The sequence below is a fragment of the Scleropages formosus genome, chromosome 12, assembly GCF_900964775.1.
Source record: "Scleropages formosus chromosome 12, fSclFor1.1, whole genome shotgun sequence".
Lineage (NCBI taxonomy): Eukaryota > Metazoa > Chordata > Actinopteri > Osteoglossiformes > Osteoglossidae > Scleropages > Scleropages formosus.
The window spans coordinates 8,362,922-8,378,586 of NC_041817.1; the positions used below are offsets into that span (position 1 = coordinate 8,362,922).

Consider the following 15,665-nt stretch of genomic DNA (forward strand, 5'->3'; position numbering starts at 1 on the left):
TGCTTATCACTTACAAACACAAGTGTGTATTAAATTGTCTATGACTTGAAAGTTCTTTGGTTCTGCATATGACAGCATTTAACTTTATGAAGCTTCTTTTCATGGTCGCAATATAATCACCGAGTGTTTCCTTCCCATTAAGCGTGATTAAAAACAAGAGTGCAGTATCTTCTTTTCCCCAAAAATATGGGACACATCTTTTTGCACTGGAGACGTTGATGCTGAAAGACCCAAAGCACCCAATGACTTTAGGTCACATCACTGATGTTGTTTCCCAGCGCATCTGCAGGATGTATCTCCAACATTTTTTTGCACTGAAGAACACCACTTTGGTAATGTCAGCTGCATCTGTCAACTACCTAACTATTGTTTAAAAAAGTGCCATCCATATGAATTTTAATTCATTACCCTGTCTTTCATATCACAGACCACAAACATAAACACTATGTGAAAAGTTCAGATCCACCTGAACCTATTCCATTGTCATTATTATTCTTGTAACATTAAAAAAAAAAAAAAATGCAGTGTGTTTAGGCATGTATCCATCTATGTATGTTTATACAGTTATGAGGAAAAAGTCTGTGAAGCCTTTGGAGTTATCTGCATCTCTGCATCAACAGCATAGTAATATGCATAACAGCAAAATAATAGTCACAGTCTTTCTAAAAATGCATCACACTTTTTTTTTTATTGCCGTATTTTTATTGACCAAATCGTTTAACTGTCAAACTTATTGATGGAGAAAGGTCTTTGTCCTAGAGGCTTGCATACTTTCTCAACTGTATGTGTGTGAACATCATACATGTGACCCTCAAAGAGACTTGCCTTTACACAGTCTTCCTGGGGACTTGGGATCAAGAGGAGGCTAAAGGCGGTGCCGCCAGTCTTGGCCATGTTCAGACCACAAGTGGGACAGTGCTGCCACCAGTGCACACCCAAAAGCAGGGTGAGTTGGCTCATTGCACTGGGAGCTGGAGGAGGAGGATGCCATGCGAGAGATTTGGGGGTATGGAGATGGCAGAGGTGGGGATGAGAACTGGAGGATTGGTCTCATAAACAAATGAGTCGAGGCCAGTGTCATTCTGCCCACCTGCTCCTGTGAAAGTGCACATTTGTACACAGGATGTTAAGCTGCTGCAGAGATCCCCCTCCTTGGGTTTCCAGAACCTGATACACATCAGTGAGAAGAACACCAGGTATGGAAGCTGCCAACTCAGCCTCGTTTACCCATAATCAGTTTAAGGGTAGTTCTCTGACTGTAATGTAGAACTCTCTGCATGCTGTCACCTTAACCGCATCCTCTGGCTTAGGTACCGTGGCTGGCTGGTGAGAAGGCTGTGCTGCGTGCTGCTTGTTGGCAGCCGCAAGGTGTATTGCAACACTCCTGGGGACAGGGGGGACCGACTCTGCAAGAGCACTGGGTGAGGAGGGGCGGAAGCTGGGGGTTGGGCTGTGGGTTGGCAGGTACGAAATTGGTGCTCAGATTGCTGTTGCTGTCGCTGAAATGTTGTGGTGTCGGAGTGCTCTGGCAACAGGCGATTGATTGTTTGGCCAGCAGAGACCATTTAAATAGAATTGAATTGAGAGAGCAAAGGAGGGAAAGCGAAATGTCCAGGCCTGTAGATTATAGTGAGATGGAGTGGTCTTCTCTGCTTCTCCATCCCGCTCCTTTTTCCTCTTGCTATGGCTCCCTATTTATTCCTTCTCATGGGCATTCCCCTTGGCCTGTCCTCGGGGCTTTAATTTAATATTGACCTAACCTTTGAATAACCTTTTTTGTAGGGCATCGTAGCAGGATTACACCAAGAGGCAAAACAAGTATTTTTACCTTGGAGCGCATGCGTTTATACTGCAGTTTACAATGGCCGCTTTATTTGCTGCTGTAGCAGTCTTTATCCTGTGACTGGTGTCGTTGTCTCTCTCCCCCCCCCCCCCCCCCCCCCCCCCCATGTGCATCAGGGTGAAGAAGGTTCTCTCCTCCACAGACCCTCTGTCTGATGAGGAAAACCAGCAGGGTCTGACTCTCAACACCAGGGAGCTGACCACCCACATCCATCCTCTCATCAGCACCTGCATCTCACCTCTGCTGCTCCGGTCTGTTTGTCTTTGTGTCTGTCAGTGCACACGTGTGTGTGTGTGTGTGTGTGTGTGTGTGTGTGTGTGTGTGTGTGTGTTTGTATTTGTATATATACATTGTTCGCTGTCCTCGTCCTAGAATTTTGTCTGTACAAGGATAATTATCTTTGAAAAGCCTGAGTTTTTGATAACATTTCCACAATGTCAAGCACCTTTTCAAAAAGTTTCTCACCTTTTTAAAATGAACTGAAGACTCACCATTGACATGTTTTTGAGTTTGGCTTAGATGGATTTAACAATGATTTATTGCATTTTTTATATCTAGGGGTAGACAAAGGTGTAACGTCTGCTGAGTGGTGACCAGTGGTAGCTAGGAACCAACAAAACTAACCTACTCTATCTACCAAAAACCAAAAGTACAAGGAGTCGCACCCACCTCTTTCTTAGTGTGTGTAGACAGGCTGCTGAAATCTACATGTTTTCAATATGTGGGTCATGTGATGGGGGGGGGGGGGGGGGGGGGCAGTGGGCTGGATTGGGTCCTGCTCTCCGGTGGGCCTGGGGTTCAAGTCCCGCTTGGGGTGCCTTGCGATAGACTGGTGTTCTGTCCTGGGTGTGTCTCCTCCCCCTCCAGCCTTACACCCTGCGTTGCCAGGTTCGGCTCTGGCTCCCCGCGACCTCAACTGGGACAAGCGGTTCAGCTGATGTGTGTGTGTGTCATGTGATGTTTACCTTTCCCAAAGACAACACCACAAAGTCAATAACCAACTAATTGTCACAATAAACCAAAGAATGAATGACAGAAAGCAACAGAGTCAATGATCCAAACACAAGCACTATGAGACAAAAGTAGTCAACTCACATGGTTCCCCAAGACTGGGGGTGGGATGGAGTGGAGCAGGAATCACTTGATTTGGTTCACCAGCACACTCTCAGACATGACATGAGCGAGAGAATGTTGACACATTTGCTTTTAAACCAGGCCAGAAGAAATGTCTGAGAATCTTGTCATACGTTTTTGTAAAACCCAAATGACAAGACCACTGATGATCATGCACCAGCTGTAACACTAGCTGTTTTTTTTTTTTTTTTTTTTTGTCGGAATAACAATTTGGTAAACAGTACACCAATCTAGGTCTATGTCAGCATGTGAGCACCCCTTTCACATTAGCACACCGTTATTTGTAAAATTTGCGACATCCTTCCCTTTCGTTTGATCTCATGTCACAGCAGAGGCGAAACGTTCAGCAAGGGAGTGGTCTGCTGATTTGGCAGTGAGGGGCAGACGTAGTGTGTCTGTGTGTCCCGTTGCATGATGGAATATTGTGATGTTGAAAATGAGTCTGTATTTGTATCTACTTTATCCTCTGTAAACATCAGTGCCTGAAAGGAGTCAGACGCTGACTGCATCGCTGGTTTTTAGTGAGCGCGCAAGTCTATGCACTCGAGTAGATAAAATGTAGGGAAAAGTTTGGGTCACATCGTCTGACTGTAGCGGGACAGAACACATTACAGAAAACGTTGGGGCAAAGTCCTCACAGTGGTGGCAGCACAAGTATGTGTGTGTATGTTTGTACCCTAAATTACTCAATTTAAATGATCCAATTGTGTAAAAGGGTAAATGAGTGCAAGTCACTTCAGAGAAAAACATCAGCTAAATAAGAGAATGCATGTGTGGATGCCCGTGAAATTGTTCATGCAGACAGGCCTCCCGACTGGAACACAGGGCTGGTTCTCTCTGTATGAGGTGTTGGGCCCTGAATTATTTAACCTGCCGTTCTCCCTGTTCTTACTGCTCTTTCTCCTTCAGCATCGCCAGCTGGGTACTACTAAAGCTCTTCAGAGGCCTTTTCTACAGCGTCCAGGTTAACCTGAACCATGTGGCTGCCCTGCACAGAGTCACAGCACTGGTACTACACCTTCAGTATTCAGCACTCCCTATCCCCCTGCACTTCTCGCCATCTTTCCTTTTTGCAGAATCGCCATGTCAGCCCTTGTTCACATATTCCTTGTCGCGGTTTTCCCACAAGAGCCCCAAGTTGCAGATGCATTCTGACCACTGGACGATGAAACCCACAGTTTTCGTCGCAGTAGTCGAAAATATGAATGGTGCATTGCGGTTGCAGGGGGAAGTTCTCCAGCTAGTGGAGTACATCTGCTTGTCAAGTGAGGGCATGCGGCATCCGTCTCGTATTACTGAGGACGGAAATGTGGCGAAATGTGCATATGGTGCTTTTTGGGAAGCTGCTGTTCAACAACTCGGTGCTTCCATGAAATGTGTCCATGGAAGGACAGTGTTTTCCCCCAGGTGGATGAGACGGCACTCTCTGGGCCTGGACCCCTCTACACTCAAGTTGTCTGCACTGTCATTTGACTGTTGGTGGAACTTTGCACAATTACAAGAAAGCGAGTCAGTGTTTTAGGCGCCTCCAGAGGTTGCTCTTTCCTCTTCGTGTTGATCGGTTGTGCCTATTGATTTAATTAAGCCCTGCATGCGATGCTTTGTGTCTCTCTCTGTTTTTCCTTGACAGAGTTGGGCCCGCAGGTTTGTCACAACCGTTTCGGAAAGGATTGCTATGTTAATGGAACCTGTGCAGCACACAGACAGCTGCTAGCTTTGATACTGCGACGGTCTTTTTTGCCACGTTGCTTTGGATGTACGATTTAATACGTAATATATTTCCGCTGTTTAATTAGCTTGGGTTTAATTAACTTGGTTGTCTGGCTGTAGGCAGAGGAGGAAGAAATGTTCCTCTGTGAACCTGTAAGCAATGAAATTTGCTTTGGATAAAGGCATTGAATGCGAAAAAAATAATGTAAAAGTTACTAACTCATCAGGGCACTACAGCTGAGAATAAAATATATAATGTAAACTTGTGTTTATTTACATGCCTTACTTGGCAATAGCTGAGAAGTTCCATAGCAACCCTGGAGTTGACGTACTTTTTCCGCCAATCCACTATTCGTCATCGAAATTCACTTCCACGCTGGCAAGTGAAGCGTTGTGGAGTGCTGCAGGCTGCTCTTCGGAGCAACGATGGTCACGGTCTCGCTGTGAAGGGGGGCCTTGATAGGCAGTTGTGCAGATGGGGAGGTCCATGTCTCCATGCCCTTCACTCCACCACTCTTAATTGCTTCCCCTCTCTCAATAAACCATGGCAGAATTAATAAGTAAGTGTGTTGAACGCTACAATGCTTTTGATTCTGGATTCCGTCGTGTGCTCTGTGCTCACGTCTTGACTGCTTCGTATGGCCCCTCCCAAATTAGCCCATCTTCAAATGTCAAGAGTGAGACTTCTACTAGGTGTGTGTGAGTATATTTCTGCTTCTGTCTGTGTGTCTTGTGGGTGGGGTATGTAGTGTGTTGTGTAGAGGCTGACAGAGTTGTTGTTGCAGGGGCATCCCCTGGTTTTCGTGTCGCAGCAGCAGCGTGGCCTCGATTACATGCTAATAGCACTCGTGCTCTTCTGCCACAACCTGCAAGTGCCATACACAGTCTGCCACCTTCGGCCGGGCAGCACCTGGATCAGGTAGCTTGATCTACTGGAGACTTTTCCCATCTCTCCTGATGATGTCAGTAGCCCCTCCAGTAGTCGAATCTGCAATTTCATTTCTGATGCATTTTACGTTTACATTTGTTCATTTAGCAGACGCTTTTGTCCAAAGCGACATACATCTCAGCAAAAGTACAATTTATGCATTACATTAATGATACTATGTTTGCTTTAACTGAGGGCCACGATGGGGGGGGATTGATGTTACAGCAAGTACGAGGCATATGTGATAATTGTGATAATTATACTTTTTTTTTTCTTTTCTTTTTTTCAAGGAAAAGCGTAGCAACTGCATGCTTCACAGGATAAAGACGTATCTATGAGCTCTGCAGCCTTTGGACCCCAACCCTTCCACCTCAATTGTCGTTGTTTCTTTTTGTGCACCATCAGGTTGATCCTTCAGCGCCTGGGTGTGATATTCCCTCCTCCCCAGGCAGAGCGGGATGTGGACGACAGCGGCCTGCACGAAGCCATCATGACTTCCGTGAGTGCACATCGGCCCGACCCCTTAGGAGGAGAGCCGCACAAAAGCTTCTTGTTCTCACACACTGAGCTTATTCACAGGAGGTGGAGAGCTGCAATATGTAGTCTGCCAAAGTGCTGCCTTCTTGTCAATTGTTTTCTGAGGAGGTGTTAAGTCAGAATACCGTGGTCTTAAAATGTGAGCCGTAAAAATAATATTCCCTTGAATTTCGTTGTGAACAGGGCAACATGCCTACATTAAGGTTATAGGCTTGTATGCGAGTTGGACAGTTGCTATTGATTGGTAGGTAGATTAACCAGAAGAAGTGATCATAGCTCAGTGTGTCGACTATGAAAGACAGGCTTTCATGTTCATCCCCTGCCTCAGCAGCGGTCTAGACATGGCTTCCTTGCATTGCGTGCTGAGTGAGGAGAGGCGCTTGCTGAAAACGGGAGCTCCTCAGGGCTCGTGTACTCTAAAGCACAGCGAGAGGCCGGGGAAACGCCATTACCGTTGACAAATCGGACACTTTATCACACTGGGGCAGCTTTCTTCCTTTTTCTTTTTTCTCTGTATGGCTTTACCCCTTTGTTAAAGCTCACGTCCTTTACATATCCCTGTATGTTTGTTTGCTTTTCTCACATCACTGCTGCCTATTATTTATGTATTGGAAGTAATGATGTTTATTAGTTTTATCGTTAGACTTGTTATCTGCCACCCCTGAAAAATAGCAGGGCTCTTGTGTTTAGAAAGGCAGGCAACCCAGTTACAATACCTTGATTTTAACTTTGTTTAGTAGGCGTGCAGAGCTTGAAGCTTGAACAGCTTTCCCTGTGGTCCTCACATTGTAAATGTAATAATGGTTGAATTATTAGACAGCTTTATGAAAAATAACATTCGTTGCCTTAAGTGTTTCTTTCCTCTCACTCCTGGTGGGTGGCGGTGACGGCGGTGACTCCTCCTTTGCTTCTGCCATGCCAGTTCATTGGCGAGTTGCTGCGGGAGGGTCGGAGTGTGAGCTTTGGCCTGGCCGTGTCCAGCGGGCAAGGGGCACGCTGGCTGGCACGGATACGAGAGGTAGTGAGAGATGGCGCTGTGCCCGACGTCAGTCTGGTACCTGTGTCTGTTGCCTACGACCGCGCGCCCCAGCTCCACATGCAGGCCCAGGTGTGGGTCCACGCTTCATTTCCGCCCTATCTTTGAGTCCCTGCAGAATTTAGGCTCTCGTGACTCATTGCTTTGTAACACTTTCTTTTTAACCTGTTTAATTTTAATATGTCTTTCCAACATAATTACCACGGTAGGGTAGCAGAAATTGTTGTGGAATCTGATAAAATAGTGATATTTAATGCAACCGTGCCATTTTGAGTATTGCTAACGTTGTTCCTTATGGAAACTTTACGGATGATATTATCACAGCGGTTGTTCTCTTTGCCTTTGAGTCATCTGCTAATGAGTGCGCGTACGTGTGTGTCTGCTCTCAGCAGGGTGTGCTCTCCTTGCTCTGCTCCCTTCTCTCTCTCTTGTGTGAAGGAGCCCAAGGAAGTGTCCGGATCCACTTTGCCCACCCCTTCTCACTCAAGGTGCGTCTCACACCTGCCTTTCACACTCTCCCCTTTCTCTGCACCCATATTTGCGTGTTGGTGTGTGTGATGCTGTTATCCCTCCTACTCCTTGACACTTCTGAACATTGAGCAGTTACCTGATGTGCATCCTTCTGTGGTTTCAGCTGGTGTAAGTCATATCCTTTTCTCTTCACCTCTTGTTTTTGTTGGACTCTCATGCACTATAGGAGATGTGTGACACTGGAAAGTACCATGTGGCTGGAGCACGCCCCCTACAGGAGGTTCTCATCCCTGTAATACTTGACAACAGGTTTGAAATCACTGTGCTCCCACTTCTTGCAAGAGCAGAGGACCCTCTTCTCACTAACAATCATAATTTGCAGTGGAATTGTTATAGTGCATAGGATGGGGAGCTTGATTTTAAATCCGCATAACGTGGGACATGAGCGTGTTCTCATAGGCGTAGCATGTACACTTTGCTTTCATCTGTGAGCTAAGGCATCATGCACGTGTGAATAGGCAACTGAGGACGTTCTCTTACTCCATAGGTTAGATCATTTATTCAGGCAGAAGACCATGTCCTGGATGTTGCATCCATCCTTCTGCCCTGACCTGCCCCCATCTGAGAGACAGCTCACCATCTACCTCACTCAACATCTCCTGTACTGTAGGTGCCCTTCCCAGCATCTCGGCTGTCTCCATTTTGTGGATTGTTTCGCAAAGCCTCTCTGTCATGTGCCCCACAGCCACTGCTTCCTGCACAGCTGTGATGTCCACCGGCCTTGTGTCCTGTCTTTTGCTGCATAAGCATCCTAAGGTATTGTGTAGAGGCTTTTCCTGTGCCTCCCTTGTTCCCACTAAACTGCTCAGATTGTTTGCTCCTTTCTCGTGGCTGTACATTGTTTACTGAAGGGCCTCGGTGGGTTGAACAGGTGCTTGCTGAGTCACTCTGTCTCCATGGAGGTTTTGTCTCCAGAAATGATGTGACAACACATGGTGCAGAGGGCACCGAGCTATGAGACACTGGCGCCATTTTTGTGGCTAACAACCCTTTGAATCCAACTCCCATATGATGCTCAAATGAGCTGCGATCGTAAAAATGGATGGCAAAATCAATTTGTTGGCCCTTGTGTCTGAGAGCACGTTGGCTAGTACTTGTGTATCTCTTCCTGCTCATCACATTTTTAAAGAGGCTGCGCGAGGGGTTGGAACTCACTGGGGGCATCATCTCTTCTGGTTCCTGTCAGGGGCTGCACCTGTCCCGGCTCTCCCAAGATCTCTACTGGCTCCTCAGGGAGGTGCTTTTCCGTAAACGGGATGTGGGATTCGGGGGCTCCCTTTCGGTGGTGCTGTACCACGCTCTGTCTGTACTGCAGCCCCACCTTGTCTTGGTTTCTCCGTCTGATGTGATGGACCCCTTCCTCGCCCCTCGATCCTCCCCTGCTGATGTCCTTGCCCTGGCTGGGCACTGTCAGTCCCTCACCCATGTCTTCATAAAAGAGGCTGTTGGAGGTAGGTGTGCCGCTCCCCTTTTCCCCCGCTCCTGAGCCACTCGGTGTCTCTATCCGCAGAAATGGGCTAACTGCAGCTCATAGTGTTCCTGTTCTCACTTTCAATTAAGTTTTGTTAGCATGAGCTTTTCTCCAAAGCAGCATACCAGAGTAAACAAAAGCTCATTTCACAACTGGCGGAGAGCTTCAGTCGCAAACACACAATTGCCGAAGTTGGTCCTACACCACTGTTTCCCTGGACACATTATGTTTGCAGTTGCCTGTAGAATTGATTGGAAATACAGGGATGATCGTGACAGATGTAGGTATGCAAATTTATGGAGCAGAGAGAAGATCCAGAGAGAAGCGCGAGTGTTTCGACAACCTTCTTGAATGCTGAAAAGGATTCAGCTGTTCGCAGGGAGAGAGGGTGACCATCACCCTGGGGCAAAAGCCGATCACCTGTTCCAGCTAAAGAAGGGTTATAAGGACCATATACGTTTGCTTTACAGTAGGGGCAGGTGCAGTAGTAATAGCCACTGTAAGATTCAATGACAAAATTTTGTGCGTCTTGAATTGTGTGTCCGTGTGTGGTCTCCGTGTTTGAATATTGTGGACGTGTCCACCAGCCATTGCGGTGCACCATGGTTCTTAAGACAGCTTGATGACTTGTGTGGCAGCCTGCACCGTGTCGTCCATGTTGCGAGAGGTGGCCTGCTGTGGCGGAAAGGGAGAGGTGGAGTTTGGTGTGGCATTCTGCCAGGGGAAGCTGACAGAGACAGCCTTGAAGCTTTCCCACCTGCTGCCAGCTGGGTACATTCCGGTGAGTAATGCTCTGCCACGGTGAAACAGCGCATTCATCTACTTCATCTATTGCCTACGTGTGTACAGTGCATGACACTTCTGAGAGTATCAACTGCTCATCCCTGACCCCTGTCACTGGGGTCCTAATAACAATGACACAACAACCATGAAGTACAGTTTGAGAAAACTTTAAAAAGGATGCAGTGACACACGACTGGGCATCATTTTCTGTTGAACACTTCATTTGTTCTCATTTCTTCTTCCTCCAAACTTGGAGCCAGCAATCACTGTTCCTTTGCTAATATTCTGGGCAAACAGACGGCTGTACTAGGCTATTAAACATCCACCGAAGATGCGATGGCTGATTCCAGCCAGTGTGACTGTGTAAATCTGCCGCAGCCAGGAGGACTAATCCCATGCCTTCACGGTACTTTAATCAACGCCATAAACAGTCGCTGTCTCTCCTGCCCTGCTTGATGGTGCTCATCGCTACCAGGTGCCACAGCGTTCCACGTGGCTCTCGTCTGCTCTCTGACCAACATGTGGATGGGTTGAGGCTTGTCGGCTGTCGCTGCTCAAAGCAGCCTGCCCACCCAGGACCCACAGTTCTCTGCTCTGAAGTGCACTGGCCAAATTGTTGCGCTCGATTGTATTTTGCCCTTTAATTTTACTTGTACCAGGACTGTTGGGGCGCTACTCTTTTCCCACTTCCTTCCTAACAGCCGTGCACATCAGCCCACAGCTTCGCCCTAGATGCAGTGGACAGCCTGGTGCACTGCGGCATCCTGGTCAAGGAGGAGGTAAGGCAGACGCGTTCGGACTTGCTTCGGCTGACTCCCAATGCTTGGTTTCAAAGCTTCTTTATGGAGAAAACCTTTAAGAAGAAATGTTATTTCTTTTGATGTTACTCAGTCTTTGTTTACAGCTGATCGCCGCTTATTGTTATTGACCATCAAAGTAATAAAGCTGGGAGTACCTACCAGCTATTAGAATTATCTGCGCAACCAAGCAACGCTTCGTAATTTGCAAAATAACAATTCAGCACTGTTTCCCGTCATGCATGTCTGAACACCAAGTCATAATCACATGGCGTAAACACCCTGCTGTACGTTTCCACAAATGAGACATAGTTATTAATTCTACAGGCTTGTTAACCAGTGTTAATGAGCTGGTGGTTGGAGGAAGAAAGTTGAACCGATAGAAGTGCACAGCTCTCCGCTTTGGGATTGGCCTCAGATCCATACCAGTATCTGTGCCTGTGCTGCTGTCTGCAGTGTAGTCTGGGAAACATCTCGGACTGACACTCTCTCTGCTCGTGAGTCCAGCTGTTGCAGGACCATTGTGTCTATGACTTCTGGAGGAGACGGAAAGATCTGCTGTGGCGCTCCAGCGATGATATGGATTACAGCGACTCAGACTGTGAGGAGCAGGAACTCTGCTGCTACAAGGTGCTCTTAAATCTCAGCCTTCCAGCCCATGTGCTGTACTCAAACTTTATTGTATTTTGACAACTTTTACTCTTTGTTCTGCTCATATTGCGACTGCTTTATCTGCTGCTTCCAGCTGATACGAAAAAAAAAAGCAATGTATCTCCTGTGGTGTTAATTACCCCCTTCTTTCAAGAGCATAACATATACTTTGTTACATAATATTAAGTGGTTTAATAAGGCCTAAATGCTTTTTGTACCCCTTTATCCTTATGAGTACTAAAAAGGTTTTAGTGACTTAGCTTTGGTTATGGGATACATTGTTTTTCCAGTACAATGGGCAACTAACATTGCAGTGATGATGGTGGTGGTAATGATGATGATTTGCCAGTGCTGGAGTACACTGATAAATTCAGGATCTCGCTCATATCTCCCCAGCTCAGTCAGCCTAGCCAGTGCACAGACCTGCTCTTTTTCCTGTGCAGTTTGCTAAGTGTCTACCTGAGGGCCCTGTCTTGGGCCATTGAGTGGCTGGATCTTCTGCGCAGCCCTCTCCCTGGTAAGAAATTAACAGCAGATGACAATGGGCTGCATAACTGACCGTTTGGTAGTTTCGTGTCTTAATGAGCTGTTCTTTTCCTTTGGTGAAGATTAAATGAATAAATCTGCAGAAAGAAGCGGATGTGGAGTGGATTTAGGCTCTTGCATTTGAAGCATAATTATGTGATGACGGAATTGTTTCACTTTGGGTAGGTGAATGCAGCACTAGAGAGGACGTGCACCAGCAGGCATGATTGCGGCAGCGAAACACAATTACGACTGGTCACACCTCGGTGTTTGTTGTAAAATGTGAATGAGTGACCCAACGGATGAATGAATTGCCAGGCCCATTCCTACGCTTGGATTACTATGTAATGTGTCCTGAAAGTGAAGAGCTAAAAAAGGCAGGCGAGCTGAGATCTTGTCGGTTTGCATGGCCGCCCACACGGTCTGGAGACCCTGCTGCAAAGCTGAAGGTTTGAGCAACAATGATATCTGTTGTCTAAATACAGATTGATAACTCTTACCCCCCTGTGTCCTACTTGGATGCTGTTTGGGGGGTGGGGCAGCATGTGTTCAGTTCAGCCAGTCTGAAAACAGACTGACCTCCTAAACCCTGCCTCCCTTTTGTTCTCCTTGAACACTGTCAAGGAGGCAAGCTGTGCATTGGCTTTTGCCAGTCTATGCTGTCATTGACATTGGGCAGATGATCGCCAGCCATTGATGGGGTAAAACCAAATGGCTGCACTATCCACGCTGACTGTGGGCGTGTCCCTCTACTCCTGCAGAGCCGGACAGCCAGGCACTCCTTCGCAGTTTCCTGCAGGACAGGGTCATTCAGGGCCGGAGACATTACGGTAAGGTCCCGATGTGTTCGGACCGGCCTTCAGGGCACATTTCCAAACATCCCCAGCATCCACAGGGCTCTCCAAATGCAGACCCTTACCGGCTGATACAAAAGCCGTGCTTCATGTCTCATGGAAAGTGCAGTCATACCACAGAATTCCTTTAAACTCTGAATTACTAGATATTTTTTGGTTTAAAAATGGTTTCACCCTGGGCTTACAATTTTACAGTTTATTTTTATGGCTTGATATTTTTCTGAAGCAATTTATATTCGATGCTTTGCTCAAGGGTACAACAGCTGTGTTTTGCTGTTGATTTGAGACCACAAACCTTCTGGTCACATTCTTAAACAATTACACCACACAGCTAAATATATTGGCAATAACAGTAACTCTATTATTATATTAAGTATATGCTTCGGATCACAAATGTTTGGTTGTGAAACGCAGGTATCCTGAATCCTTCATTCGTTTTGGTGCTTTAAATTGGGAGATGGAACTCGTGCTGCAAAATCAAATCAAAAGCACATTACAAATTATAGGGGGAAAACAAATAAAGGGACAAGGTAAAAATGTTGAAGAAACTAGTGGAACAACCCTGTGTGGCTTTGTTATATACAGAATTCCAGTGAGACTAATATGAGATGTATTATGGGGATATCGATTGTTACATTGTGTTACAGTGTGTTTTCTTGGTTTCAATACAGAGAGTTCTTCAGCAGACATGGCAGAGGCAGCAGTGCGTACCTTTATTGATCTGGGGGTAAGCAATATAAGTTCCCCATATATACAAGTAATATAACCCTGTGTTTAGGTTATACAGTATATGTAATGGTTATGTCATTTATACATAAATTATATATGTAATAAAACACACTAACACATAAATAACAGGCAGCGTGGTAAAGATTCTTTGCAAAGTGTTGTAGCTGCTGTTTTTGGGGGGAAAGGTAATTTCTGCAACACTCAGTACCAGTCCAATACTGTGAGAGCAACTAAGGGGAGGACACTGCATTGAAAGAGAAGGGGGTGCAATGGGGTGGAGTGGAGAGAAGGTAGAACAAATAAGCGAGAGCAGACCTCCAGCTCTGTGGACTGCTGCTCTGTTGCTGAGCGTGTGCTGTGTTGGTCTGCATGCGTGTGTGCATGTGAATGTGTGCACTGATGCCGACAGGTGCTGGAGAAGGTGGAAAGCGGGGACGGGGGTGTCCCGGTCCTGGGCCTGAGCCCCCTGTTCCAGCAGCAGGAGAGCAGGGAGAAGCTGGGCTCCTTCGTCCAGCAGTTCCTGCACACCTAGAACTCCCTTTCGCTGTGTCCATGTTCCACCAAGATGATCTTCAGTGTCTATTTTTGTGTTTGATTTTTGCAACAACTTTCATATTTGAGAAGGTGAACCTTGAGTATTTTCATATTCACTGTCTTTAGTTTTAGAGGCTTTTTTCAGGATGTTCTCGTTTTCCGTTTGTATTTGGAGTTGCTTTAAATCATTGTATTTAAGGAACCACTGAAAATCAGAAGAAAGTTTCTATTTTTAACTGAAGGAGCAGTTATTTTATTTAGTATAGTTTAATTCGTGAAATAAATGTGATGGTTGACCCCACAGACTGAAAGTGTGCAAGAATTGATTTGTATAGTGAATTGTTGACATTTCTTTAAGTGATTTCCCCCCCCCCCCCCTTCACCCTGTTCTGAAATGTCCTGCATAGATAATGGTTAATTTAAGACAGATACATAACTTTGTATGCAAAACCCAAATATTCAGAGTTGGGACTTTCAGTAGAATCTGTTTGATGAAGGATGCATGGTCCTCCTATGCAAAATACAGGCTGTGAACAAGAAGAATAGGTGATTGTTCTGCTGAATTAGACCCCATGTGACACAATACTATAAGAAAAATGACCCCTTGTGTTGCTGCAAGATAAAATCTTAGTGTTCAGTGGAAGAGGAGGAGGGAGTCTGACAGTGAATGCAGGGGGTTCACGTGGAAAATGGGAATCCAGACAAAAGTGGGTTGCTGTGTTTTTCTCAGTTCAAAATCAGAGACTTCATTCGGTACAAATTGCTGCACTTGTAGTTTTATCAATAGTTTCACCTCTATTCACCTGCTTTGAATAGTGATCTATGGAGTCCAAAGATTTTTAGAGGAAAATGTCATTTTTGACAACCATATGTACCACAGCTTAGTAGCACAACTGGGACTGGTAATCTGTTCATAAGTCCACTCGTTCTGCCACAATCAAGGCTAAAGCCTCATCCATCGTTTTACTCAGTTTATGTGATAATAGATAAAGCTATAACAAACTAGAACTGATTTGGAAAAACTGTTGTAAGACTGAGATTTATTGATTCTGGTTTCATCAACTGCTCATACAAGGATTTCAGCGTTCCTCTGTCCCAGATGGATAAGACACCAGTTCATTTTATCATCTTTTATTAACACGAAGCAACATTAAAGTTGTCTACATTAAAATGATTGAAAACAAAAATGGGTAATTTCCATAACCCCCTCTTCACTATGCAGAAAAAGGAGTTGGAGAAAGTGTGAAGTATTTCACCTTAAAATGTGGACTGTATTTTACTGGCCACTAGTAAGTGACTGAATCATCACATTTGGTCACTTTGATTTTTGCAATCAAAAAAATCTGCTCTCTGTGCATTTTACTGCGAGCAAGTGGTATAAAACGGAAACGTAGGCCATTTTCGCTCTACAGAGAAATTTTGGAAAATAGAACAGTAGAGAAATGCAGTTTAAAATAAACCGGTAAATGTTTCAGTGTTCGAAAATTCGTTACTTGGGTGTTTGTAACATGAAGTACAAGTGCATTAATATAGTTGGTGTTGGTACAGCAATAAAGTTTCCTCTAGTGTTTGTTGCAATAGAAAGACATGTCATATTTTAAA

The 15,665-nt window shown here is 45.6% G+C and overlaps 1 protein-coding gene across 5 annotated transcripts in view; it reads left to right on the forward strand.

Annotated features, from left to right (window-relative positions):
* Positions 1 to 14,430, forward strand: part of gpat2 (glycerol-3-phosphate acyltransferase 2, mitochondrial) — a 100,572-nt gene extending 86,142 nt beyond the window's left edge. For 4 of the 5 annotated variants that reach the window (XM_029256857.1, XM_018762348.2, XM_029256858.1 and 1 more), the window contains exons 4-23: positions 836 to 946; positions 1,123 to 1,196; positions 1,311 to 1,421; positions 1,960 to 2,094; positions 3,887 to 3,986; positions 5,473 to 5,606; positions 6,021 to 6,114; positions 7,075 to 7,260; positions 7,578 to 7,676; positions 7,886 to 7,968; positions 8,207 to 8,325; positions 8,405 to 8,475; positions 8,906 to 9,170; positions 9,829 to 9,971; positions 10,675 to 10,752; positions 11,278 to 11,400; positions 11,818 to 11,938; positions 12,708 to 12,776; positions 13,472 to 13,527; positions 13,939 to 14,430. In XM_029256857.1, the coding sequence (XP_029112690.1) occupies positions 836 to 946; positions 1,123 to 1,196; positions 1,311 to 1,421; positions 1,960 to 2,094; positions 3,887 to 3,986; positions 5,473 to 5,606; positions 6,021 to 6,114; positions 7,075 to 7,260; positions 7,578 to 7,676; positions 7,886 to 7,968; positions 8,207 to 8,325; positions 8,405 to 8,475; positions 8,906 to 9,170; positions 9,829 to 9,971; positions 10,675 to 10,752; positions 11,278 to 11,400; positions 11,818 to 11,938; positions 12,708 to 12,776; positions 13,472 to 13,527; positions 13,939 to 14,061 (2,295 nt within the window). In that variant the 3' untranslated portion in view covers positions 14,062 to 14,430. The remainder of the gene's footprint in view (positions 1 to 835; positions 947 to 1,122; positions 1,197 to 1,310; positions 1,422 to 1,959; positions 2,095 to 3,886; positions 3,987 to 5,472; positions 5,607 to 6,020; positions 6,115 to 7,074; positions 7,261 to 7,577; positions 7,677 to 7,885; positions 7,969 to 8,206; positions 8,326 to 8,404; positions 8,476 to 8,905; positions 9,171 to 9,828; positions 9,972 to 10,674; positions 10,753 to 11,277; positions 11,401 to 11,817; positions 11,939 to 12,707; positions 12,777 to 13,471; positions 13,528 to 13,938) is intronic. The other variant, XM_018762349.2, reaches the window with a different exon arrangement.
* The last annotated feature ends 1,235 nt before the right edge of the window (positions 14,431 to 15,665 follow it).